This window comes from Zeugodacus cucurbitae, chromosome 6, assembly GCF_028554725.1.
Source record: "Zeugodacus cucurbitae isolate PBARC_wt_2022May chromosome 6, idZeuCucr1.2, whole genome shotgun sequence".
NCBI classification, from domain to species: Eukaryota; Metazoa; Arthropoda; class Insecta; order Diptera; family Tephritidae; genus Zeugodacus; species Zeugodacus cucurbitae.
This window is the reverse complement of record NC_071671.1, coordinates 15,181,319-15,208,283: the sequence shown is the minus strand read 5'-3', so window position 1 is coordinate 15,208,283 and position 26,965 is coordinate 15,181,319. Positions and strand designations below refer to the sequence as shown.

Below are 26,965 nucleotides of genomic sequence, written 5' to 3'. Positions count from 1 at the left end.
GAATTTATATTATCCACTAAGATTTTATTTCGCACATGCCACATATGCACACTCACTCACACACAAACAAATATGTTTATTTTGAATGAAAGTAACAACCCACTCTCACAGAAGCTGCATTCACTTTTACCTATACTTTTAGGTCATGATGAGGTGTAGAGGTGAATAAAAGGTATATTTGCGCACCTATGCACACGATGTGGAATATGTAGAAAAATAAAGTAATACACTTCGCTGCACAAGTGTTATGGATAAGTTCTAAAATAAATTATAACAAATGAGCCCGACATAACACTTCAATTTGCTTCGAAAATGCTTCTTAAACAACTGGAACTCTCTACTAAAGAGCGATCTCTTGCTTGAGATGTGCCCAGAATATCACTAATGCATGTTTTAACAAAGGTTAGAGAGCATGATATCAATGGTAGAGAAATTAAGGCCTCACAAATGTCTCCTACGCAGAAAGACATGGGAGAGCCAAATCAATTCAAATTACATACATTATACTTTATATATGTACTTATATATATACTATGTTTGTGTGCTATTTTATTTTTTTTGTATCTTGTAAGTGTTATCAATAAGTATTATAAATTTGTACACAATATTTAAATTAAATTTAATAAGATTCATCTATCAATGTCCAACACAAATCAGCAAGCAACGAGTCAAATTTTTAACCACTGCACTGATAAGAAATAACAACAAGTAACGTTTGAAAGAAACGTTAAACGATTGCCTAAGAGTCAAAATTTAAGCATAGATTGCAGAGAATAGAGATAGAGGGAAAAAACATTAAAAAAAAATGGATTAAATTTCAGTTTTTTTCGACATATTGGCTATAAGGACACAAAAAACATTAATTTTGGGGTTTACAGTCATTTAAGAACTTAAAGACGGACTTATTCTGAGAAGCTTTGCCAATGAAAGTTTACCAAAAAAGTCAACATTAAAAAAGTTAGAGACCGCAGAAAAATGTGCCTTTCTCTTACAATGGGCAACTTTGATGAAAAACTTCAACAAAAATTTTAACTTGTAGGCGCACAGTCCATTTGAATTTAAATTTCACAAGAGTACATGCGTATAAACATCTTATGCACCGTTCCCCACACAAACTTAGATTAGTGCTCCATTAAAATTTATGTTGACAGATACGTCTTCAGCTGAATTTTCACTTTATAAATATTTTGTACTCCTCGCGCAGCCTGCAGTTGAGCGTTTGAGTATTTTGAAGTAATTAAATATCTAATATATAAAATTCTCGTGTCACGGTGTACGTTATTGAACTCCTCTGAAACCGCTGGACCGATTTTCGTGAATCTTAGCGTGCATATCGGCTAGGGTGGAGAATCGGAAAACATCTATTTTTCATCCTCCTAAAAGTTAAGGGTGGTCCACCCCTAAATTTTTTTAACTTTCCGCGAAGAAAATTAAAAATTTTCTAAAATCGGGAAGTTATTGGTTGTTGAAGTTCAAACCGATCTGGCTAATTTTACTCTTAAAATATTCGTGGAAGGCCAGAAAAACATTAGAAAGTGAGTAAATATGGAAAAATTACGAGGAAGATATCAATAAGAGAATTTTATTCGAGTTGACAAGAAAAATATAAAAAGAGAAAACAAAAAAAAAAATATTTTGAAGGTTGTCATTGTTGCTTTGTTAAAATATTTTTGTTATTGTTCAATTGTATAAGGTTGTGTCGATAGCGCAAAACAATTTGTAACAAATAAGGAAAGGCTAAGTTCACGTCCAACCAAACATTTTACACTCTCGCAATTTATTGATGTAATTTTATTTAGATAACCCACAATATGACCTATATATTCGGCATTAAGTCCCATAGAAAATCATCATATATAGAATATAAGGGCTGATGTGATTCCAGAACCAATTTCACTCATTTTCACCACCAAGGTTAACGGGAATAGGGGTAACTTGGCACCTGTTACTAGGCAAACAAACGGCACATTCGGCCTTGAAATTACTCCTAAATTGCAAATGAACGAAACACCAGTCGCCAAAATCGCCAAATATAGCGCTATAACGAGGATTTTCCAATTATTCAAGAAGTCGCTGGAGATACTGCACAGGACTTTAAAAGATCTTGATTGTCGATAAACGTTTTTGGTGGAGCCATGATTCTGTTGGCAGGTGATTTACGCCAGATTCTTCCAATTATTCCTGGATCAACTGTTACTGACGGGCTAATCGCAAGCCTAAAGTCATTTAATTTGTGGCGACACATAAAGTTTCGCCAATTAACAACTAACATATGAGTGTTTTTGCAACAATATCAAATTGCGATTGTAGAAGCAGTTGGAAATGGTAGGGTCGCAGTTGACACCTCGATGGATTAATAGCATTTCCAACAGATTTCTGTCACATTGACTTGAAAGAGTAGTTTTCCTGACATGAAACCTCAATATGATAACCATAAATGACTGATTGAATGACCTATATTGGTGGTAAAAAAACAAAGATATAGATGATCTTAATGCGACAATTTAGAATTTCGGTCCAGAAGAGTTGACACAGCTACAAACCAGGATGACGTAGTCAATTATCCCAAACTATTTAATATCAATGTAATAATCCTGTACTATCACCACTCACTTTGCAATTAAAAGTAGTGTGAGTTGTAATCATGCTGCGTAACATAAATCGACCTCGAGTAATCAATATCGTCGCCGAAGCCAAGATTGGACCAACTTAATTTAATGTATACCTTAGCCACAAAAACGTGTGGCCGGGTCTGCTAGTTTTATTATATAAGAGCGTGCATGTGGCACAAGGGCATCGCGAAACAAAAATACCCAGCATGTGTTGCACACAATTATATGTAGCATGTGATATGTGACGTGCGAGCATTGATAGTAATGAAATAGGTACCCATGGGTGTGATCATCATCAGGGTGGTGAGACCTCAAATTATATACAAAATTAAAAAAATAGTATAGACATAAATCCATCAGTTTTTGGAAGAATAAATATAAAAAATTAAAACACAGAGCGCCAGAGCTATAATACAATTTTGATTATTTATCCATATAATGTAAAGGGTGATTTTTTAAGAGCTTGATAACTTTTTTAAAAAAAAAAACGCATAAAATTTGCAAAATCTCATCGGTTCTTTATTTGAAACGTTAGATTGGTTCATGACATTTACTTTTTGAAGATAATTTCATTTAAATGTTGACCGCGGCTGCGTCTTAGGTGGTCCATTCGGAAAGTCCAATTTTGGGCAACTTTTTCGAGCATTTCGGCCGGAATAGCCCGAATTTCTTCGGAAATGTTGTCTTCCAAAGCTGGAATAGTTGCTGGCTTATTTCTGTAGACTTTAGACTTGACGTAGCCCCACAAAAAATAGTCTAAAGGCGTTAAATCGCATGATCTTGGTGGCCAACTTACGGGTCCATTTCTTGAGATGAATTGTTCTCCGAAGTTTTCCCTCAAAATGGCCATAGAATCGCGAGCTGTGTGGCATGTAGCGCCATCTTGTTGAAACCACATGTCAACCAAGTTCAGTTCTTCCATTTTTGGCAACAAAAAGTTTGTTAGCATCGAACGATAGCGATCGCCATTCACCGTAACGTTGCGTCCAACAGCATCTTTGAAAAAATACGGTCCAATGATTCCACCAGCGTACAAACCACACCAAACAGTGCATTTTTCGGGATGCATGGGCAGTTCTTGAACGGCTTCTGGTTGCTCTTCACCCCAAATGCGGCAATTTTGCTTATTTACGTAGCCATTCAACCAGAAATGAGCCTCATCGCTGAACAAAATTTGTCGATAAAAAAGCGGATTTTCTGCCAACTTTTCTAGGGCCCATTCACTGAAAATTCGACGTTGTGCTCGTTAGTAAGTCTATTCATGATGAAATGTCAAAGCATACTGAGAATCTTTCTCTTTGACACCATGTCTGAAATCCCACGTGATCTGTCAAATACTAATGCATGAAAATCCTAACCTCAAAAAAATCACCCGTTATTTTTCCCTTTTTTATATCTCCATAAAATTATTCAAGCCCACGGAAAATATTGAGGATTACATAAACGAAATTATTTTTTATTAGAAACTCCTCTGGAACAGAATGTCACCTTCTTTGCGAAATAATAAACAATCTCCATTGAAGACATAGGGGCCTGCTTCACCTTCAATATGTATTGTGATATTTGCATCGCGATCTATATTGAATATTGATGGATTACTTCGCGACTGCTAGACGTTCAATATATATTACGTCAATATTTATACGATGTTGTTAGTGTTTTCATAAGAAAAAATATTTTAAAAATTTATTTGTTTATTTTTTGTAAATTTTTTCATAAAATTTCGGAAGAAACCCTAAGAAAATCATGTTTGGCTATTGTTTTTGCTCCCACAGCAATTCATTATATGTAACCAATATTTGGACGTTATCAAAAAACCTTTGGCAGATGAGTTGCATAGCTCTGGCAAAGATTCTATTGCAAACAGTATAATTAATGTTCATTTATTAGAATAAAGTTCATTTTAAAATTTTGGCACTGTTGTATTTCACCAATACGGACTTCTAAATCACAAAATATGCAACACATTCAATATTTATCTCGCGATCCACGATCCGCGGTCTGGATTTTAAAATATTTAAATATTTTGTGATATGGATCGTGATCCATCAATATTGCATGCTAAACGTTCAATAAATATCGCGATACAGGAAATATCACGATAAATACTGAACGTGTAGCAGGCGCCATAGATCAGAGTACAATGTTTAATACTTTGCACTTTACATGAGAATGAAGATGTTTTAATAAGCCCGCCATTATATGAATATTGTAAATAATTCTGGTATCTAAATATGACCGCAGAATATTATATATTTTCAACTAAATTTTAATTTTTTGTGGAAAACGCCTTCCTCTGCTAAATAATCTCTTATTATTCGATTGTCAAGTACACTGTGGTTAACAAATTGCTATCAACTCTTAGTCCTGCAAAAATTTCAAAGCAATAAAGTGTATCACAACGCTTCACACAACATTCATTTTGTTACAGGTGAAACAAAAACCAAACCAGAAAAAGCATTCAAGCAAATGGCATCGACAACAAATAGTATACGAATAACAAATACTAGGGTCAATTCAATGTTTTTTCCTCTTTATTACGGCAATATGCAAATAAGATGTACAGGGCGTATGAGCAACTATTCACCAATTGATGATTGTGTGGTTATTTTGGGAATGTTTTAATATTCTATGTCTTTTTACCATTTTCCTATCGTCTCACAAACAAACATTTATTACGTCAATCAACCAATAACAATTGTTCGATAACGCACAATATAAAGCTAATTTTAGGTTAAGTTCAGCACATGGATTACCAGTTATCGTCGTTTAACCCAACTAACTACAACTACGATACGTGCAAAATATAGAAGGGTGCAGCACATACAAAAAGATTTGAGAATCTGTGCTATTCTGTCAAATAAATGTGAGACGTATTATATATTAATATCGCTATGTCTTAGCTCTATTTGTATTTTAAAGAAATCCAGTAAGGAACGATAATTAATATTGCAATTGAAAATGGTAAAAATGAAAGAAATCTTTGTTTAAATTGTTTGTTTTGATGAGTCCATGTAAATTAAAAATTCTTTGGGACCTCGGTTCTCTGCGTAACGCTTCGATAACAACAGCTTTGCCGATCTACTTCTAGCGCAAAATGCTCTTGATAATTATATTAATGTCCTACTACCACGCTTTTCTTGATTTTTAAATTTTTTAAGCAGTTTACTGTGCCATCGCATCAATGTGATATTCGTCCTAACTGCAATCATTGTCATTTTATAAATGGTTTTCTGCCGACGAAAGTCGCGGTGAGTGTATTTTCAATTGTTTTTGTTTGAAAGCAAAAATGTGTAGTTTTAAATAAGTCAAGTTTTATAAGTAATAGATTCAAATAACGTGTACGATAAAGTAAAAAATCAAGGATGCATTATGAGGACGAAAATGTTTTTGTAAATTGTTCCGAAAAAATAAATATTAGAGAATTTAAATTTCATAAGTATATTGTCACGCATAGAAACATATGAATAGTACGAGGGGATTTTTCACATGCATCATCACGTCTGCTGAGATATGCAACAGAAATGCATACACTCAAAACTTACACATATACAATATATGTGTATCTTTAAGATGCCATTCTTGCAGTATATCGTGCAAAGAAAAGAATAATAAGAGTAAATGAAAAGAAAAGAGCAAAGCAGGGAAAGAAAAAGAAATGTGAAAAATGCAGAAAAAATGAAGATCGCTATAGTTTTACCGCAAACAAAGAAAGCATTTGCAGTTATGTGTGGTGTTAATATTCCTTTAAGATATATGTAGTAGTGGGCACAGTGAATTAAGCTAAGACGGAAAATATGGCGGCTTTAATAATTTGGCTGATTTTATTAAACCTAATTTAAAAGTATGTGGAATGCCTTATATATAATAAATTGTTAATTATAATACACGAAAATACTGCAAATAATCGATTTCTGTCATTAAAAAATTATCTAGATGACGTACCGAAACTTTATATTGGCTAGATATTTATGAACAGTTTTTCAGTTCTCTTCCATAATTTTTCTTGAAAAATTAATAATTATTTGAGTAATAATTTGTGTACTAAGTAGCACATTGAAGACACAACGAGTACTGTTTTCAGGAAGAAGACTAGCACATTGAATAAAGAGTTGTACTATGAGTATGAGTATTACTTGAATAAGCAGTAGTACTTAGAGCATTGAGTTTTTCATCAATGTTTGTATACTCTTCCATTCCCCCATTTATTTTAACACTTTTGCACTCTCCTTGTGTTCTCAAGGCAAATATTTACAACTCGTTTCCACTTTTTGTATACTACTAAAGCAATTTTCTTTCTTGCAGTAAAAAAATACTTTATTATTGTACGTCACATATGCTCGGTACAAGTGTGCGAATAAATGACAATTTAATTTAGCTTTGAGAAAATTGCTTTCCATTACAAAATATTTACAAGGATTGCAAATGTATACTACACTTAAGGCACTGATGCGAAAGAAATCATTTTTGCCATGCCACCGTTTTTCCATACGACATAAGAAATTTGTGAAACTGCTTTCTCCAGCTGTATTCTTCCTTATTTTTGCATATTTCCTTTGACTGAGAATATAAGCAACATTGTTGCATGCAACATGTTGTTTGTTTTATGACAGCAACACGCAGTTACTTCCCTTTGGAACTAAAAAATCTTACTGCGTGTGTGTGAGTGAGCCATTTGCGTTTCTTTTACACTCATCTGTGTAACATAATGCACTTTATTCTGCAAATGCCGTTTCTAGGACGCAAAAAGAATAGTAAAAACAATGGCGCAAGCATAAGCTTCACAAGCCACAAGCACGTACTACTTCGCACTTCTCGTGCCCGCTAGAAACAGCTAGCAAAACCCAACTCAATTTAAGACTTTGCGGTTTTACTAACACATACATCCAGCTATTATAATGTCTGTTAGCTAATAGACTAACGCACCTTCCAAAGCACATAGACATCATTTTGACTTCAATACCAACACATATTTAAAAAAAATATGGGTTCTACGCTTTTGTGAAAAAAGTTTCATCCGAAAACAAAATGGTACCGGGATATATTTTTTAATTGAAAATACAACTCTCAATTATATCTCTCTTCGATTATGTCATTCCATTTAAATTAGTTTTTAAATTTTCTCGCCGTCTCTAAATTGTGGCTAATCGAAGAAAGACTTTATTTGATTCGAAGACGAAAAAAGCAAAATAATCAAGAAGTCTGATTTAAATCTCGGATTTTAAACTTATACTAAACATAGATATAAATATTAAAGCCAAAAAGAAACAACGATGCCATAAATAAATTATACAAAACAAATGGCGAACATAAAACGAACAGCGAGTGAAGGCACAAAAACGCCAAGTGAACAAATGAACACTGAGTTTATGGATGAATAAATGTTTATACTAATAGGACACTACCGACATTCCACAGACCAACCATCATACGCCGCATTCATGGGCTGAAAAACGCCATAAAAAGGAATAAAGTCAAATAAAATAATAGTAATACAATAACATTGTTATCCTTGCCGCTGGTTAGAGCTTACGAACAGCTGTAATAAATAGATTTAGCGTAATGATCATTTTGTTAGTGGAAAAATAAACTCAACAAATGCTATTATTCCGGGGAACTGAACAAGTGGGCAATGGAAGAGTGGAAAAACCCGTGACGAGTTTGCCACAATATCCCGCGTAAACAAATGAGAATACAATAAGCACGGATTAACAGAGTGAAATAAACAATTTTCAACATTAAAATGTTAAAAGAGTTTGCATGAATGAGTTTGTTTGAAACATGAAAAAATAAGGCGACAGAGTCACTAAACGCTGCGCTCCCAAGTGAGCATAAATATCTTACTGAGACACAAGATTAATTTTACAATTGGTCACCATTGTAACGGATTAACAGAGTGAAATAAACAATTTTCAACATTAAAATGTTAAAAGAGTTTGCATGAATGAGTTTGTTTGAAACATGAAAAAATAAGGCGACAGAGTCACTAAACGCTGCGCTCCCAAGTGAGCATAAATATCTTACTGAGACACAAGATTAATTTTACAATTGGTCACCGTAAGGATGGACTCGGATTTTTATGCGCTTTGGAAAAAATAGCGGTCAGACTTCCTTCATCTGCCTCCTACTAACTCCTTATAATCTCACTGATTGCAAATTCATTCGAATTTCGCAGGATTCTTTATAATTTTAATCTTTAAACATTCGAAAGAAATGTTTTAAGTCTAACCAAACTAGCATCCATGTTAATATCCAACTATTTTTAATCCGACCCCCCTTTTCCTTGGTATTCGTAATCGTTGATTGCATATCACTTATTAACAACATTTAAGTACACCCCTGCTGTTGTTGAAAACTAGCACTACTCCAGTATTTATCACTTTTGTTGCCTTCGCTATTACACTTTACGATACAGGTTAATAGCCAAAGTCAACAAGGCAATGACTGAGATCCAAACAACAACAACAACATTAAGGCAACTGAACTCAGCGTAAAGTGTGTAACCAACAAGAAGATATGCACTATGCAGAGCACCGAAGAAGTTTTATGAGTGTGCTTCTGCAGAGGACACTACTAAGATGGGCGGTCGGTTGGAATAAACGTAAGCAGTGAGAAGACTGTAATCACGTACTAACATATTTACCGGTGGACAGGCAGATATATAGCTTTGTATGTATATAGTTATTATACCTATTTACAAGGAAAAAAGGCCAGCACAATATATTTTCTTAGAAATATTGTTTTGTTTGATAGAGTACTGATACTTATTTACACTAAGGGTATTCGTTTAAACGTGTAATGTTACCCATCGCATAAATTTATGCAAATACGCAGTGTGTTACATGAACGCACTTCAAATTCTTTGTGTAAATGCCACTTATTTATGTATTAAACAGCTGTTTGGGTGTCAAAATATTAAAATGCCGAAAGTTAGCGAAAAAGCAAAATTTATTCAACTTTGCGAAAAATCACTAGTATTTGATTTGTTAATGTTGGAGCTGTTTGGAAAACATGACGGTAATTGTTTTGCGTCAATGCTACATTTTTTAAAGGCGCATATATACATAAATATATAAATGATTTCAGAAATCCAACGCAAAAAGGAAGATGAAATTATGGAAGACTTTAGCTTTGCATTGGCAGCTGCTGCATATTTTAGATATGGATCTACATTTGTTCATCATTCTGTCCCAAAATCACCCAACTTTTTAATAGATGTATTACCGCATTTGGATGAAAACAGGTTTCGAGAAATTGTGCGAGTCAGCAAAACCACATTTGATTTTATCATTGATCTGATAAAGGATGACGAAGTGTTCAATGGTCCACGTTCATGTAAACAGTTTCCTATCCAAATTCAATTGGCTGTAGTAATGTACCGACTGGGTTCATGTGGAGAAGGAGCAACAATTACTAAAATTGCTAGTTTGTTTGGTATTAGCGATGGTGGAGTAATACAGGTGAGCTATTTACATATGTATCGGTTAAAATTTGTGTTTCAGCTGTATTTTAAATTTCTCAATAGGTCATGACCAACAGGGTATTTGATGCAATTATTAAAAGGAAAACTCAGTTTCTGTTTTGGCCGGACCCTGTAGAGCGTAGAGCTTTAGTTGTTCAAACACTCAGTGAGCTACCACATTGTGTTGGCTACGTAGATGGAACGGAGATAAAATTGGCGGAAAAACCCACTGTAGATTGCGAAGCATATTTTTCTCGCAAGCATATATATTCACTTAAGGCTCAATGTGTGTGTGACCACAAACTAGTAATTCGTCATATGGTATTGGGGTATCCCGGTAGTGTTCACGACGCTAGGATATACAACAATTGCGAGCTATCCACAAACGCCACTGAAATGCTAACAGGATCAGAGTGGTTAGCTGCAGACAGTGCATATAAATTAACTTCGACCCTTATTACTCCTTTTAGAATAAAGATCTTTTAAATTTGCGAAAAAAGTACCATGTGAAATCTCTTAAAGTTTCACATTTATTTTGATTTTAACTTTAACTCTATTTCAAACATTTTAATGCGTTCTTCACTAGCAAGTTTCAGTTTTTCAATTTCCAGTTTGGTTTCTTTTTCTGATTCAGTTTCAATTCTTTTCATTTCTAATTGATTATTCAGTTCAATTCTTTTCAACTCGACCTCATTCTTTTCTTTTTCTTTTTCTAATTCTATTTTCTTAACTTCTAATTCCAACCTTTTCTCCTGAATAAAAATCAATTTATTGAACGGGGCTTCACTCTTTCTTTTTGGTTTTTTTGTTGAACTTCTAAAGTCCAACGAACTTTGTGGTGTAGAAGTTGCCGCGGCGGCGGCACTGCAATCGCTACTTATACTTATAGGTAATATTGGGTCAACTAAATCCTCACAATCGAGCGCACACAAGTCGTAGGAATCGATGGTATCGTTTAACGAACTATCAGCACAAGGGTTTAACGAACTATCAGCGTTGCCCGAAGATAACTTCCAGTAAGTCAAAGTTGGGACAAATTTTGTTGACATGCGCTGATACGCTTGACTCGTCACCATTAGCGAGTAGTCCAGACCCAGTTTTGTTTTTCCAGGCTGCCGCGGCAACGTACAACGCTTTGAGATACCTCATTTTGCTTTTCATAGCTACGCAAACGACAGATTGAAGTGCCGGTGTATTTTGCTGCAATTTTTCGTAAAACCTTTGGGAGGTCGGTTTCTGGAAGATATGCGTAAATTCGTGTTAAAACAAACATATGTACCTAAACATTTTCACTTTTCTAAAACCCTTACCTCAAAAGATTCTGGACTATCTTTAATTGCGTCGGATACTGCTTGCAACAGCTGCAGGGACTGCGACTCTGTCCAGCGATGGGACGGTTTCAGCCGTAGACGCTTTTGCTTTAACTTTTTATCCTGAAATATAAAACAATTGCAACAATTAAATAAAATTTATGTTCCGAGTTTCATTCTTACCTTTTCCATTTTAATTTTCACAATAATATTCATCAGCTGGTCGTTTGGTAGGGTTGCTTTTGCAATATCGTAAATTTACAAGTGTTCTTTACACACTGACATTGGTGCGTAATGTGTTTAAATGAATTTCCATATAAGTTGCTGCCAGATTTTTACGCATTCGTAAATATACACGGTTTAAGAGGTTTACGGGGCTTTTACACGTTTAAACGAATACCCTTACTAATTTGTTAAGGAAAATCGATTTTGTTCACTTAAATAAAAGAGCTGCATCCGGAAATCATCGGACAGTCGGAACATAAACACGATAAACATTCCCTTTTCGTTTAATTTCAGATATTTTCTATATAAGCTAAACTGATCGTCTTGTTGTAAAGACAAGAAGATCTGGAAAGTTAGCATTTTAGCCTCTTTTAAGAATCCCATATTTAAATAAGAAAGCCATGCTGGATACAACTGAGTTGACTGCGATTCCACTAGTGGAGTAACCACGATATAAACGAATAGCTCGTATTTAAATATATAAAAGATAAATGGTCCCAATATAATGGCTCTACGTTTGAATAAAGTACATCATGCATGTGGTTGAACCAGCAATAAAATAGTCGGTCCGTTTCCCCGTTTCTAATTAAACAAAATTTAATTTAAATACTGAGGATAATATGAATACTCTGAATTTGAGCAATATGTCTTCCGGCCGGTTCACTATACGTTACCTCTGAATTAAATTTGTATTTACTTTTGTATTTAAGGGGCATCAATCAAAAAATCAATTTTTATTGTTCATATTTCGGTAGATTACACAATAACATATTAAAATTTCAAATCGATATCTCAAATAGTTTTTGAGTTATAGCAATTTAAAGAGCAGCCGCTCGGTAACAGTGAATACGATCATTTTATCTTTAAACACGTTTTTCTCGAAACATCATTTTCCGAATTTGCTGCAGTGATTACTCATAAACAAATGATCCGATCACTAGTTTTTTTTTACATGTTCTTTATATAGTTCTCCGTACAATGACCTATCGATTTTTGGCAGGCCAAAAACGACCAAAATTTTGGGTAAAATGCGACTATTTTTTTTAAAAAGCCGTCATATTGTCAATTTATAATTTTTTTTATCGTAGGTCATTGTACAGACACTATTATCTAGTTTAAGGAGATTTTTTTTTAGATTTCATCCACGGAGAAGGCCGGAACCTCTGCAGCAGTGAAGGACCCGTTGGAGATCGACTATAACTTAAAAAATATTTAATTTTTTTTTTTAATTTCACTGTATATTCTTGAAACATGTATAAATATATTCTTAAAATTTTGAAATAATTGATAAAGTAGTTTTTTAAAAAAAAATTCTCAAAAATCACTTTTTTTAGGCCATTACACTAGGTGTGCCGCTTGTTTACTAGTTCATTCTTTTTAGGACTCAAACTCATTTTTATGTCCATGCCGAGCTTTATTTTATTATACTTTCCAGCAGCAGCTACCGACCAAACCTACAATTTAACTCATGCAGCAGTTGGACGTGCTCTACTCGTACAACACCTACTTTTTCCGGAGTCTTGTTACAATTACAACCGCAGTGGCAGACAGCACTACTTTCCGCTACTCCATTTCACTGCTTTAACTCAATATAATATGTGCATATTTTTCCAGCACTTTCAGGCATACCTTATTTTATTGGCGCACCGTAGAAGAATTTTAGTTCATTCTCGTGGAATATTTTTTTTGTCGCAGTGTAACAATTGCAATTGAGTAGCGCTGCGCGGGACTCCACCATCTGTGAAAAGTGCAAAGAACCTACGGGCAAGGTTGATATATACATATGTATGAGGATAAAAAAATAATGGTGAATAGGCGTAAAGAATGCTTGTCAATAACTGAAGCTATCATAAATGTATGCGAGCAATGGAACATACTGCAATTTAAATAAATAAATATATGACCTGTTACAAAACAGACGTCTAATTAGACGCTTGTAGAACCGAACCGCATTAGCTGTAATTAATGCTTTTACATGGGGTGTTTTGTAGAATAAATTATAGTCACAGATGTATTGAGTTAAGCTAGGACATACCTATAAATATATATATACTTATATACTCGTCGATATATCTTAAGTGAAGGTTCAGGGTGAAGGTATATAAACATTTTAAAATATTTCATTTAAAAGAGTTTCTTATAAGCAGTTTTAATTAGTTCGCGATAACAAGGAATACTTAAAATTATAAATAAGTCTAATTATCTCACATTGTATATTTTTATATAAACACATTCTTGCGACTAATGCTATGCTTACCGAATCCATATTTATATAAAAGTTTCAATTAACAAGATAAAATCAAGAAATAGAGTTGAAGCGGAGCAAGGAAATAATAATTAATGTTTTATATAAAGTATGTCGAGTTATATAGAGTTCAGTTTGATACTACGATTTCAATGTCATGTCATTGAAAAACCTGAAAACGAAGACATTCAATCCACATTGTCATAATTCGCAGCATGTAGCGCTTGTCACTTGTTCGTATGGCATTCACCAGCAGTAGCTGAAAACCAACACCAAATAACGGCATTAAATACTTTACATTGCCAAGTCCAAGTTGGGGCTAATTATATGAGTACATACAGAGAAGTCATGACCAATGTCTTTATGAGCCCCTTCCTGGGCAATTTAGCTGAATGCTTTTCGCTGGAGGACAGCGTGTGTAGAACAGCGTTATACTCCATATGGGCGAAATCAAGCAACTTAAATGTTCAAGCTCATAAAGTTGAAAGATTGGATAGTTGATTGTAAATACATTTATTGTTATGTTAAGAAGACTAGAGGACTCTGCAAAAACAGGCCAGAATGTGGACGGACCACTGTAGGTTGGTTGTCTAAAGCCGGTCAGAAAAACACACTCCATATCAAAAGCCAAAACTAAAAAAAATATTTAAGTGCAACAAAAAAGCAACTTGCCCCAGAATCGGCACACTCCAAACTGCCACCAAAGCAATTGCCGCTAAGCAGCCCAAATCATTAGCCTACTGTGTTGCGCAGTTAGTTTAAGTCGGCCAGCCAATCAATAAGCCGGTTGGAACGGGCGCTAAGTCAGCCTACATGCCGTTTCATGGTAGTTACGAAGCACATCTAACGACAAAGTAGGCGACCGAAATGGACACTTAGACTTCGCAAAAAAGCAATTCGTAGCTGCCTACTGTGTGGGCTGAACACAAGCAAAGTGTCGATATCTCATCTGACGTCCATTGTCTGTCAGTTGAGCCATACTACAAGCTTATACAAATACTCTAACGATCCCCTCAATTCTCCCCAACCAAACAATTCAACTGTTTCCTCACAGTTCAGCTTACCACTCTATTTAAACGTTCAAGTGCCACTGCGTCCCATTCAATACCGCTGTGTAGATTTAGACCCAGCCGGTTATACCACTCCAGTTTCTCCATTGTAACCGTCAAAAGCTCGGTCAACTGGCTAGCCATTTTAGTTAGTTGATATGCAATAAAACTTTTAACAGATTTCGACTAATATTAACGGTTTTTTGCTGCTATTCGAGTCGCTGTGCTGTGTTATTCTCCGCTTTTTTGGCTTGCAAAAATTTCCAATAGCCAGTTTCACGCACTTGTTGCATTGTTTGTCCATTGATGTTAGCTGTGGCCTCGATTGTGGTGTCAAATATAGTTTTTATTGTCGTTGCGCTTATTTCGCTTGTTTTCCAAACAGTTTATTACTGTTTATTTGGTGGAAATTGATATCTGTTGCAATTTGAATTGTTTAATTTTTTTGAAGCTTTGACTTTTTGTATATCATAGGCCACTGAATTGTTGGGTTACGATATCAAAAGCGAAATATTTTTGATATGATGTGGCGTTGCTGATTATCACGATTTGCTCGTAAAACTTTAGCAAAAAGTAATTATTTTTAGAACTCCATGTGGATTTTGGAGAGAAAGAGAGACATTTTTTCACATATCATACTTCCCTACTACTTTGGTGGTATATAAGTATAATCTGAACGTCGGTCTAAACAGAATATAGTTCACTTTAGTTTCTCAATCAATTATTTGGTTCTTTACATTGTCTTGAACTCTTATCTGCAATCAAACCTTACTACTTACAGTTTGACATGATAAGCCCAATTTCTTCAATTCCATCCAATCAATCCTGTTTTCAGTCGAGGTGTTCTCATAACAGTCTAGGGGAGCTGTGGATGTAGACAGTGAAGGCTATCACTAACTAATTATCTTAAAGAAGCGAACCAACTACTTTACTCTCTCGTAATATATTCTACATAACTCGGACTTCGTGATCGGAAATCAACTGAATTTGTAACTGTCGAGGACTACCACATCTAAAGCTAAAGTTTATTGTTATGATCTGTCGTCTAAATGCAAGCAAAGTGATCTGAAGCATTAAAGAATAATTGTCATAGCGAAATGTCTAACATTCTCAACTTATTTTTAAACTACATATATAGAGTTCTATGAAAGATTAATGAATGTGAATAAATCTTCAAGTAAAACAAGAAAGCTAATTTCAGAATCAAAAGTTATCGTTTTCAAGTAGCTCAAAGGCAGTGTCTGCGGACAAAGCAGCTTTTCGGAAAGAACTCTGCCACCCGCTGCTTTTGGGGGATAGCAATGTACGCAGAATTTACGTAGGGAAATGCGCAAAAGCTGATGCTGCATAAGACGACCACAAACCTATTAAACTACTGATAGCTGCTCAGAACTTTGACAATTTACTTAGCTGTGGCATGAGTATACGAATATTCTCTCTGAGGTTTCTACGCTGTTAGTGATATGTAGATTCAACTGGAGCTGCAGCAACATTCCATCTATCACGTAAAAAAGTAATATTTTACATCTATCCTACTTAACAACTTTATGTCCGCCGCGGTCATACAACGCTTTCTCTTCCTTAAATGGGCTTTGACAACCTTTGCGCCTATTGGTATGGTATGGTATGGTATGGTATTCGCGCTCTCTATGTATATTATGTAAGTAAGTAATACCTTCTGCAATGAAATATAGATTTTACAGCTTCTATTATAGTTCAGCATTGTATTATTGTTGTGTGGCTTACATGCAGCGTAGTGGAACGTGTAAATATCATCTTCATCTCTTGAAATGGGTATGGGAACACGCCCTCAGAAATGTGTTCGGCTTGTCAATTGTGTATATAAATGTGTGAGTTTCCTTTTACTCGCACACTATTTACAGTAATAGGGGATGGCTCCTAAACGTTTGAGGTGAATATTGTACGGTTGCTAATTTCGGCTTTGTGTCCTATGCTGATGAAGAGCTTTTCAGCAGGTGGACAATGGCAGACGAAGCCATTCGAGCTGGTTAGGTCATAACGGACACTGATTCTGGTAGCCTCAATAAATTCATGCAACGAAATTATACATATGCAATCTAGGTTAGGTTAAGTTAGGTCAGGTCACATACATTTGTTTGAGGTTATGTTACCATTAGTTTAAATTATTAAACATTAAACTTAAATATAAAATTTTGCTATTACGCTAGTTGCTTTAATACACACTGTATTAGTGCCCTTTTCTATGTAAAGCGATCATGTTTGTTTACGCACTGCACGTATTTATCAATGTCAAGTGGAAATGAAGGCAGTGAAAGCGAAGTCAAAAAATTGGAAATTGTGATGAGAAAGTGTGAATAAAACGAAAAAAATCAATACGGATTTTTACAAAATGCACTAAGAAGATGAATTGTTAGATAAAAGTGTCAAAGGAAGGAACTACAAAATTATGGAAGAAAATGTGCGTAAACTGTAAAAATTGGTTAAATTGTATTTGAATAGCATTCAAAAATCAAGAATAAATACAAAATAATTATTATGAATACCTTACGAACTGTAGACGGTTAGTACGAGCTTTTAACCAAATGAATTGGCGGTAGATCTCCTAAACGAGTGGTTGGTACTACTGAAGTATTACTAATTAACTGTAAAGGTGTTGTGGCTTAATGTAGACGACGACTGAAGAATTTTAGTTATAACCTTAATTAGTTACTCCTAACTTGTATGTAAAGAAACTTTGTGTTCAAAAAAATATGATTTATTATATACTTGCTCGTCTCCTTCGCTAAAGTCTGAACCTTTGAAAACTAGGATTCTTTGTGAAATGTTTATTGCTATAAAAAAGAACATCAATGAAGCATTTAATCGGTGTAACAAAAAAGCAATATCGCAAATTTTCCATTTATTCATTGTTGATGGGTCCTGTGTGCAAAAATATTTAGAACAATATAAGAATCAGCGAGAAAGTGTCGTTGCCAAAGTAAACATATTTTTTGCCATTTAACTCATACCAAAGATTGACATTAACGGTCAAACAAATTTATTTCCAAATCTGGGATTTTTATGAAAAAGTTAATCAACCAGGTACGGCCCGTTCTGTTCAAACATAAATGACCAAACTATAATCCTGTAAATGTTTGTACTTATATATGCGTTTCTGGTATAGAAACATATCCGGAATGTGACACATAAAGTGCTCCCACATCTGAGTATTCGTCGTGGACTGCCACATGCATTTCAATTCACTCACTCACAAACTCTAACGGTATTGTACATTGTCACGAATTATTTATCAGGCAGCATTCAACGCTCGCTTATATGCCAAGCACGGCTTTGATATACCTATGTTGTATACCTGTATGGTGATATTTGTATGTATGTATGTGCATACAGATGTATGTGGCATATTTTTATTCCCACCCACCAGCTAATTTAATATTTGCGCATACAAGGATTGTGTGTAATTAACAATTTAACATTTCATCAATTCAATGCACCGATTGATTGCGCCACAGCTGGTGAAGGCGTTGAGGTTAGTTGCACTGCGAATGTGAGTTTTTTTCGTTTTTAAAGTGCCACCGCTCCTGCCCATTTTGGTTCGGTGGCTTGGCAATTGAGTAGTCTTAATGAAAATTGCATGCGTTGCGTTGCGTCGGAAAATGGCATAAAAGATGGCTTGCAAAAAATACAAAAAAATAATAAACATTTGTTTAAAAAGCACCATTAAAATACCAGCGTATGCAAATGCACACTCATATACGCGCACATTTCCAGCGAAATAAAAAAAATTAAACATTTTCCCAGTTGAATACTTAAATTTAAAATTTGTACAAATGTTATCTTTGTGGATAATTGCAGTGCATCAGAATTCTGAATATTCCACTTTTTATGATTCACGATTAATTATCTATTTACCACTTTTAAAATACAAATTCAATAAATTTTTCATCAGAAGTCACTTCATTTCTGAAGAGTTTTGGAGGACATTTAATATCAGCCATTTAATAACTGCACTTAAAGAGTCACTAGAGAATTCAAACTATTGATATCCAATACCGCGTCTTTAGATTAAATCTGGAAGTCATCACCGACTTGTTAGAATTGAAAGCCTTTCCATTTATATCCTTAACTTCCCCTAAGTAAAATTGGTTCAAAATATAGCATACACATAACCACTCGCTCCCATTCATATGTAATTTAATATTTAGCGCATGCAAATACTCGTATAGTACATACATATGTAGGTTAAGTGAAAAAATGGGGGTGATGAAAAAATTAAAAATCAGGAGTAACATGAAAATTTAAACAATTTGTAGCGAATTTCCGAAAGTGTGTTTATTTTGTCAAGAGGTACACACCGGTACAGTTACATGCGTTCAAATCAAAGTGGTATAAACTGCATTCTGAAATTTTACACAAATACACCCCCGTTGTCGAGTTCCCAATGTATTTCACTTGTATTTGTGTCCCACTTTTGTGTAAACTCCCACATACCCTTTGGCACACATGGCCCTCTTTGTTGATGTTCGTTGATTCTATTTGTTGCAATTGTTTTGTGTTTGCTCACATCCCTATTTGGGTGAGTGTGCTCGCAGCGTTTCACAACGCTGATATCACAATGTCAACGTTCCGATTATATTTTCTTTACTTGATGTTTCTGAAAGCCAGCGAACTCTTTTCCTGGAATCCTTTTGTTGTTTCTCTGTTTTCTTATAATAAAAATTATTATTATTATTTGTGCAGTTGCCACAATTCATCTCTGCTTTGTATATATTGCATAGAATTTGTTGTTTTTATGTAGCACAACTTGCAACTTTTGACAATAACTTTGAACTAAGGTTCAGACTTTCATTGCAAATTTTATAAAAATTTTGCATGTTTCCTCAACAAGGGAATGGGTAATCTGTGGGAACTCCGAAAATCACAATAAACCTAAGGAAAAATTGGGTGTCTAACGCCGTTTCGCAGTCTTCATACAATGGGCAGAAGATTTTGAAGGACTTATGTAAAAACTGTCAACTATCATTGCTCGAAATCTATTTTGTAATATTTGTCGTGAGTCGGCAATGAAAAATGGTACTTTTGAAAAACAAGTATCCTTTAAAGCAGACTTATAGGTTCTTCCAAATGTCAATTAACATTGTGGCGTTCAAGCTCAAATTATATAAGCATGCAATATCCTATCAAGAATTTAGTCGTCCTCCATTATTTGCAGTCATCCTTAGTTATCCATATATGTCGTTTACACTATTCCTACTGCAGTCGGATCTACGTATTAGGAACGGATGCTTATTAAAATCCAGTAAAAGACTGCCCCTCGCTATCATTATTTGGAATGACGCTTGGAGTATTAAGCCTAGTCATTACTGATATTCATAATATTCTAAATATGGGAGAATACGCTTCATAAATTAATTGGAATGAACCATATACCATTATATTCAAATTAATTTTTATGAAATGTTTTGTTTTTGTTGGATTTTCAAATATCCTTTTAATGCGAAAGCGCCCTTTGCATCCTTGTGTCATGTCTTCTGTTTTTTATGTCATTAACGGCTGCAAAACACTATAAAAATGGAGCATTGCTCTATCCACTCCCGCTTATTATGCTCCAACAAGCATCTACACAACAACATGCATAATAATTGTAAAAGAGGGAAAAGTACAAAAAAGGTTTCCAAGCGACGGGGATTAGGCTACTGCAACGAAGACTGCGCACTCAAAGCCTATCGCATCCAGACACAGCTTACCGCAGAGGCACATAACCATCTTGCAACACAATATGCCGCTAAAATAGATTTTTTACATGTTTTGTGCTTTAATCTTTTGTGTTCCACTTGTTGAAAGTAGCCGACTAGAATGAGACTGAGACGACTACGTTGCAACATGGCGAAAAAGTAGGCTTAGAAAGCATGTTTACAAACATATACGAGTATATCTAGAGTAGAAGCTAACAAAGTGTATATGTTTTGGTTTGGTTTTGGTCCCTCACTGCATTTTCCTTTTTCTCGATATTTTTTACTTTATTTCAGTTTTGTTTCCTCTGTGTTACTTCTTGTGGTAAGTAAGTCATTGGCGGTGCATTTGGTTTTTCCAGCTAGTTCATATTACATTTGTTCAACTTAATGGTATCACTTGAAAGGATTATACATTTTTTTGATGATAAGAAGGCAAGAATCTCGCATAAAGAAGCGTGGCGAAGCGTACTTAGTTGGATATTTACTACACTTAAAATTCGCAATGAAATCCACTTGCAAGTTTGTAATACTGCATAAAAATGCATAAACCCCACCTGAGTGAAATTATATATTTCTTTCTTTTCCTCCTGAGATATCTTAATTCCGAGAAATTTTTTCCTGGTAATAATTGTGCTTGGTCTTACATTGCTTACCGTCTGCCAACCCAAAGAAAACAAAAAAGTACTTAGAAAAACACAGACAACGATTATGAATGGATTTGCTTCACGTACCCTTACAAGCCTTCCCCTCAACAGATATTAATAAATAAATAATTTACAAATGTTCGTTGTGTGTTTTAGAAAAGGTTAAAAATAGATTGGCATGACAACTGACAAATTTCAACGAAACAGCAAATGATGGTGAAACCACTTAAAATGATGAGCCAAATTGATGGAACTAACAAAAGAGAACTGAGAAAAGGTATATTACCCGCAATAAATGCTTATAAGCCGAAGCTTTGTATAGAGTGCCCATAAGTTATGCAAATGCCGAAAAGGGTATTCTAAGGAAACTAACAAAGGCATAATGGAATATTTATTTAAGCACATTTGTAAGCAGAGAAGCATACTGGAGGGAGCACACCGACGAATATAAATTTAATTGTGCAACTAATTTGATAAACTATTCATTACCTTACCAATTTGCTGAGAGAAAATTTAATCTGGAGCTTAATGTATCTGAACATACAAACATATGTATGGATATATGTATTATGTTCATTAAAGAAATTCTCTTACTGTAAAGATTTCTGTTTAATTTGTTTTACAAGGGATGCCGAAGGGTTACAATTTTCTATTTTCTCTAAAATAAACAAGATCGTATTTGGTTATCCAACTCAGAAGTTTAGTTAAAAATAGTTTTGAGGTAGGTATCCAGCTTTCAACATATTTAATTTACTATAATAATGACGATTTAACTAAAAGAGTTAAGGAATAAAATATAATAAAATATTTTTAATGACTTACCATTAGTTTAAAAAGTATATATATGAGTTCTACATTAAAGATATTTAAGCAAATTTTTCATACAAAATATGTATACTAAAATAAACTTACTGAATTGGTCAATTGAATTAATATATGTATATACATATATAGTATATACATTTTTGTTTTTTAAATATTTGAGAATTTATTTTTTCAAAAAGGCAGTCTCAAAGACTTTAATATACACTTTATTTATTATTATTGAATGTGCGAATGAATTTGATATACTATTCTATTTATTAGCATGTGGGTACATATTTCAAGGAACAGTGGGCGACAACTACTGATATAATTCATTTATGGCAGTATATAGCACTCAAGCAATTAATTAATTAATTACAATATTAATTATGGTTGTATAAATGTATTTATATGACTCAGCTTACACATAGAATTATTAAAGCTGCTTAGAAATAACATTAGATTTATTTTTGCTCCAATTTCAGATTTATTTTTTAAGTTTTATCTATATATTATCCTCAAGTATAGATTTAACGCGTTCTTAGCTATTCCCAATGATAATTTGTATTAGATAATACAGTATACTCTCGAAAAGTAAATTCTCAGAAAGTAAATAATCGCGGAAAATTTAATCACCTTTAAGATTACACATGCACCTCGAAAAAGTAATTTTTTAAATTTACTTTTCAGAGAGTGTGATAAAAAATTCGAAACGAAGCAAACAGCGTTTTTTACGATGTTGCAAAAACACTTACTCTCTTGTTTATCGCGTCTTTTTAGTAAATAAACTCTCCTACTTGATCCACTGGTTTAAAAATAAAAACGATGCAAATCAGGTGTCAGACTTTTTGAATTGTCGTACAAAAATGGCCAGAAATATTATTATATTAATACATATGTATGTATGTAAATGTATGTTTTATTGAAGCAAATAAATGAATGAATTTTTTAAGTTTAAAAATGCATTTAATATTATAAAAACAGATAATTTGTGTATATATTCGAAAAAGTAAATTACCCAAAATACCAATCGATTTACTTTTCGAGAGTATACTGTATCTGAAAATAATTTGTCACACGTTGTTGAAATAGTATTTTAGGATCATCAATAGAACTTTCTAAACTATAGAAACGACACTTTCATACTTCAGAATTTTGAAGCAGCGATATCTCTAAACAAACCCATGTAACTCGCTAACTACAGTTCATCCGTTGAAGGGCTGCAGGATTAAACGGAGAATACTTCGAGGTGATATTATATTTCAATAAACTGACAGCGGATTCCTCATTTTCTTATTCTCAAGAGGGGGTTATAACTGCATTCTGTACATATAGTGATCCCTAGAGAGAATTCCTGCCGAATCAGCCCGAAGTAATATCTGATTCATAGTTGTTATCTCCAAAAATCTCACAAAACAAAAATTTATTTATTCAAAACAGTTTTCATCCCATCTGTCTAAAGCAGAAGTATATTTCTTTACCTCATTCAATTTGTATTTTTTATACTCTCGCAACCTGTTGCACAGAGTATCATAGTTTTGTTCACATAACGGTTGTTTGTGTCACCAAGAAATATAAGAGTTAGATATGGGGTTATATATACATAAATGATCAGGATGACGAGTAGATTTGAAATCCGGATGTCTGTCCGTCCGTCTGTCCGTCTGTCCGTCTGTCCGTCTGTCCGTGCAAGCGATAACTTGAGTAAAAATTAAGATATCTTAATGAAACTTGGAACACATGTTCCTTGGCACCCTGAGGAGGTTGCTTTCGAAAATGGGCAAAATCGGTCCACTGCCACGCCCACAAAATGGAGGAAACCGAAAACCTATACAGTGTCATAACTAAGCCATAAATAAAGTTATGAAAATGAAATTTGGAACATAGGATCCCATTAGGGAGGGGCACATCTGGATGTAATTTTTTTGGAAAAGTGGGCGTGACCCCGCCCCCAAATAGGTTTTTTGTATATAACTCGCAAACCAATAAAGCTATATAAGCCAAACTTTCTGCAGTCGTTTCTTTTAGCCATTTCCTTATACAGTCCAAAAATGAAAGAAATCGGATAATAACCACGCCCACCTCCCATACAAAGGTTAGGTTGAAAATTACGAAAAGTGGGTTAACTCCCTAACGAAAAACGTCAGAAACACCAAATTTTACATAAGAAAAGGCAGAAGAAAGCTGCACTGAGATTTTTTTACAAAATGGAAAATGGGCGTGGCGTCGCCCACTTATGGGTCAAAAACCATATCTCAAGAACTATTCGACCGATTTCAATGAAATTCGGTACATAACATTTTCTTGATACCCTGATGACACGGGTGGAATATGGGCGAAATCGGTTCACAACTACGTCTACTTCCCATATAACCCAATTTTGAATTCCATCTGATTCGTTTACTTTATAATGTATTCATAAGGAACCAATGAAGCTAGCGGAATAAAACTTTACACAAATACTGTATTTGAGCTGTGACATCACTTGTGGAAAAATTGTCAAAATCAAACCATGACTTTTCAAGGCCCCTGATATCGAACATGAAGAACTCAGTGCCTTAGGGTAATTTTTCACCGAAAATATAGGTAAATCCCTCAGTTATTTTTATGTAATTCATTCCCTCTGAATTTTTTTCTTATAACAGTTTCTCTCTGTACCTGAAATGGTAAAAATCGGGTCATAACTTTCCCCAGATCCCATATACCTAATTATAAGTAATATTAAATTAAGTGAGCGTATAGTCTTCGATACGTTGTATCTTGGTGGTGAAAACGAGTGAAATCGGTTTAGGAATTACCTCAGTCCCCATATACTATTTATGATGATTTTCGTTATTCTATTGAACTTTATGCCGAATATATGGGTCGAATTGTGTTGTCTTTATAAAATTACATCAATAAATTGCGAGAGTATAAAATGTTCGGTTACACCCGAACTTAGCCCTTCCTTACTTGTTATTATTTACATTTTATTGTCAATCAATTGTGTGTGAGTCCACGCGGCAATGTTTGCCAATATTCCAACAAGCGTGGATGATATCTGTCAACAACAGCCACATCGCCGCCAACAAAAGGGCAATCAGGCCTATCAGTCGTAGGCGCAGATGGATGCGTTAATTTGACTTGAATGCCGCGACAAATGAGCACAGAAAAGAATAAGTGAAGAACCCGCCAGCAAATGAGCAACACATTGCCGATTTTAGCGCTAAATTTTATTGACAATGAGCAAAGCAGCTGCGTTTTGTGCCACCGCCATTCCTTTTACACGCTCATGTTGTGGCGTTTCGCAAGAGACTCGATGGTGCGTCTGCGCGCGCGTTAATATTGTAATAAAAATTCGCAATGCACACATCAAAAGTTAATGGCTTCGTCACAAGCGATTGCATATTGGCATTTACAACAAAAAAACGCTGAATAAACTCGCGACACGTGGAAATATTCACATAGATAATAGGAAAGAGAGACATTTGAAGGTAAGCTGCCTCCAGCTAGGCATGCGGGAGGACTGCCTGTGGTCTTCCGCGCATTGGCAATTGCCACCAATCCATAAAAACAGTCGGACAGCTAAGACAACATTGTCCCTCTTCCTGCCGACGCTGCTGGTGATACTCGCGTTTTCTTATTAATGTTAGGCGATTGTTGCTTGAATGAACAGATAATTGTTTGCTGAAAGATGGAGCAGAAAGGGAGATTCTGATATATTTATTTCGATTACTTGTTTCTTTGTCTTTGTGACACATTCACATTGTTAAATACCCTTTCTCTAACAATCTCTCGTTTTATAGAGCTAAGATCATTTTAATTAAGATTCGCTAAATCCAGTAGCTTGTGTAATTACTATACTATACTAGTGATACCTATCGAACCTTAACATAAACTCAAGATTTTCCTCCTTAACACCTTTTTTATTGGAGCGTCCAAGTAATTTAATTAACTAAGTAATTTTTACTTTGTTCTCACTAATTACTCCTAATGTTTCCACTACCTGTGAGAGTATCTTCTTCGCCACGTTTAAAATTTCGTGTATTTACCTTGTAAACGCATGTAAATTGGCTAGAAACGTGCGCCGTTGTAATGCCTTCGAAACACGCTCTTTGCTTCAGCTTCATTAACGCAGCAATTTACAAGAAATTTTTTACGAGTATTTAGCTGAAACCCTAAATGCATACACATGATCAGCAGGAAATGAAAAACCACGATTTTGCATACTCAAATTATTATAGATTAGGGTGGAATGACCTGAGATGTTCATAATCAGAGCAGAAAAAAGCAATTTTTCATCCGAAGTTGTTAAATTAATTTTATAAAGTGTGTCCAAAATCTTCAAAGTAGTACATACCCCAAATATTTTAGATAAATATCCGACTTTGAACTAAAGAATTATCATCGCCGATTTTCGGATCGCCTCTAAGTTGAAACATCGCCACATTTTCCTATTGGAAGGAAACGTTATGAACATACTCAATACACTCAAATTGATATTAAAGTGTCGTATGTGCATTGCAAGCGCGACAATGCAAGGAATTGTTGAAATTCTGTAGACAATCAGCGTACGGACACAGCTAACCGACAAAAAAGCAGAAGTTACAGCCGCAACCTTGTAAACAAACAGACAACAACATACAACGCATAGCAATAACTTAGTCGCTGAACAATGCAATGTGAAAACAAATCGCATACACCGTTTCGCGCTGAAAATATACGCTGATTCTTAAGCTTGGAAGCGGAACTACAGGGCATTGGCAGATGGGCTGGCTGGATGAGCCGCTCACTGGGCCATTGGAAAGCATCCATGCTGATGTTGTTATGCATTAGAAACACTTCAAGCACGCTGGCACGCACGCACTCACCTCGCAACATATGCGATTACATGCAATCTTGTCTCGCATTTGCGTTA

General features: G+C 34.7%; 2 protein-coding genes across 2 annotated transcripts; one reads left to right on the top strand and one right to left on the bottom strand.

Annotated features, from left to right (window-relative positions):
- Positions 1 to 9,389: 9,389 nt before the first annotated feature.
- On the top strand, positions 9,390 to 10,560 carry LOC128922891 (putative nuclease HARBI1). Its single transcript, XM_054235278.1, has 2 exons — positions 9,390 to 10,072; positions 10,138 to 10,560. Exons 1-2 carry the CDS (start codon positions 9,689 to 9,691, stop codon positions 10,558 to 10,560), a joined length of 807 nt encoding a protein of 268 aa, XP_054091253.1. The 5' UTR covers positions 9,390 to 9,688.
- Positions 10,561 to 11,064: 504 nt separating this feature from the next.
- On the bottom strand, positions 11,065 to 11,783 carry LOC128922890 (uncharacterized). The gene is made up of 3 exons (XM_054235277.1): positions 11,568 to 11,783; positions 11,385 to 11,507; positions 11,065 to 11,310 (listed from the first exon to the last, which is right to left on the bottom strand). Exons 1-3 carry the CDS (start codon positions 11,598 to 11,600, stop codon positions 11,065 to 11,067), a joined length of 402 nt encoding a protein of 133 aa, XP_054091252.1. The 5' UTR covers positions 11,601 to 11,783.
- Positions 11,784 to 26,965: the final 15,182 nt, after the last annotated feature.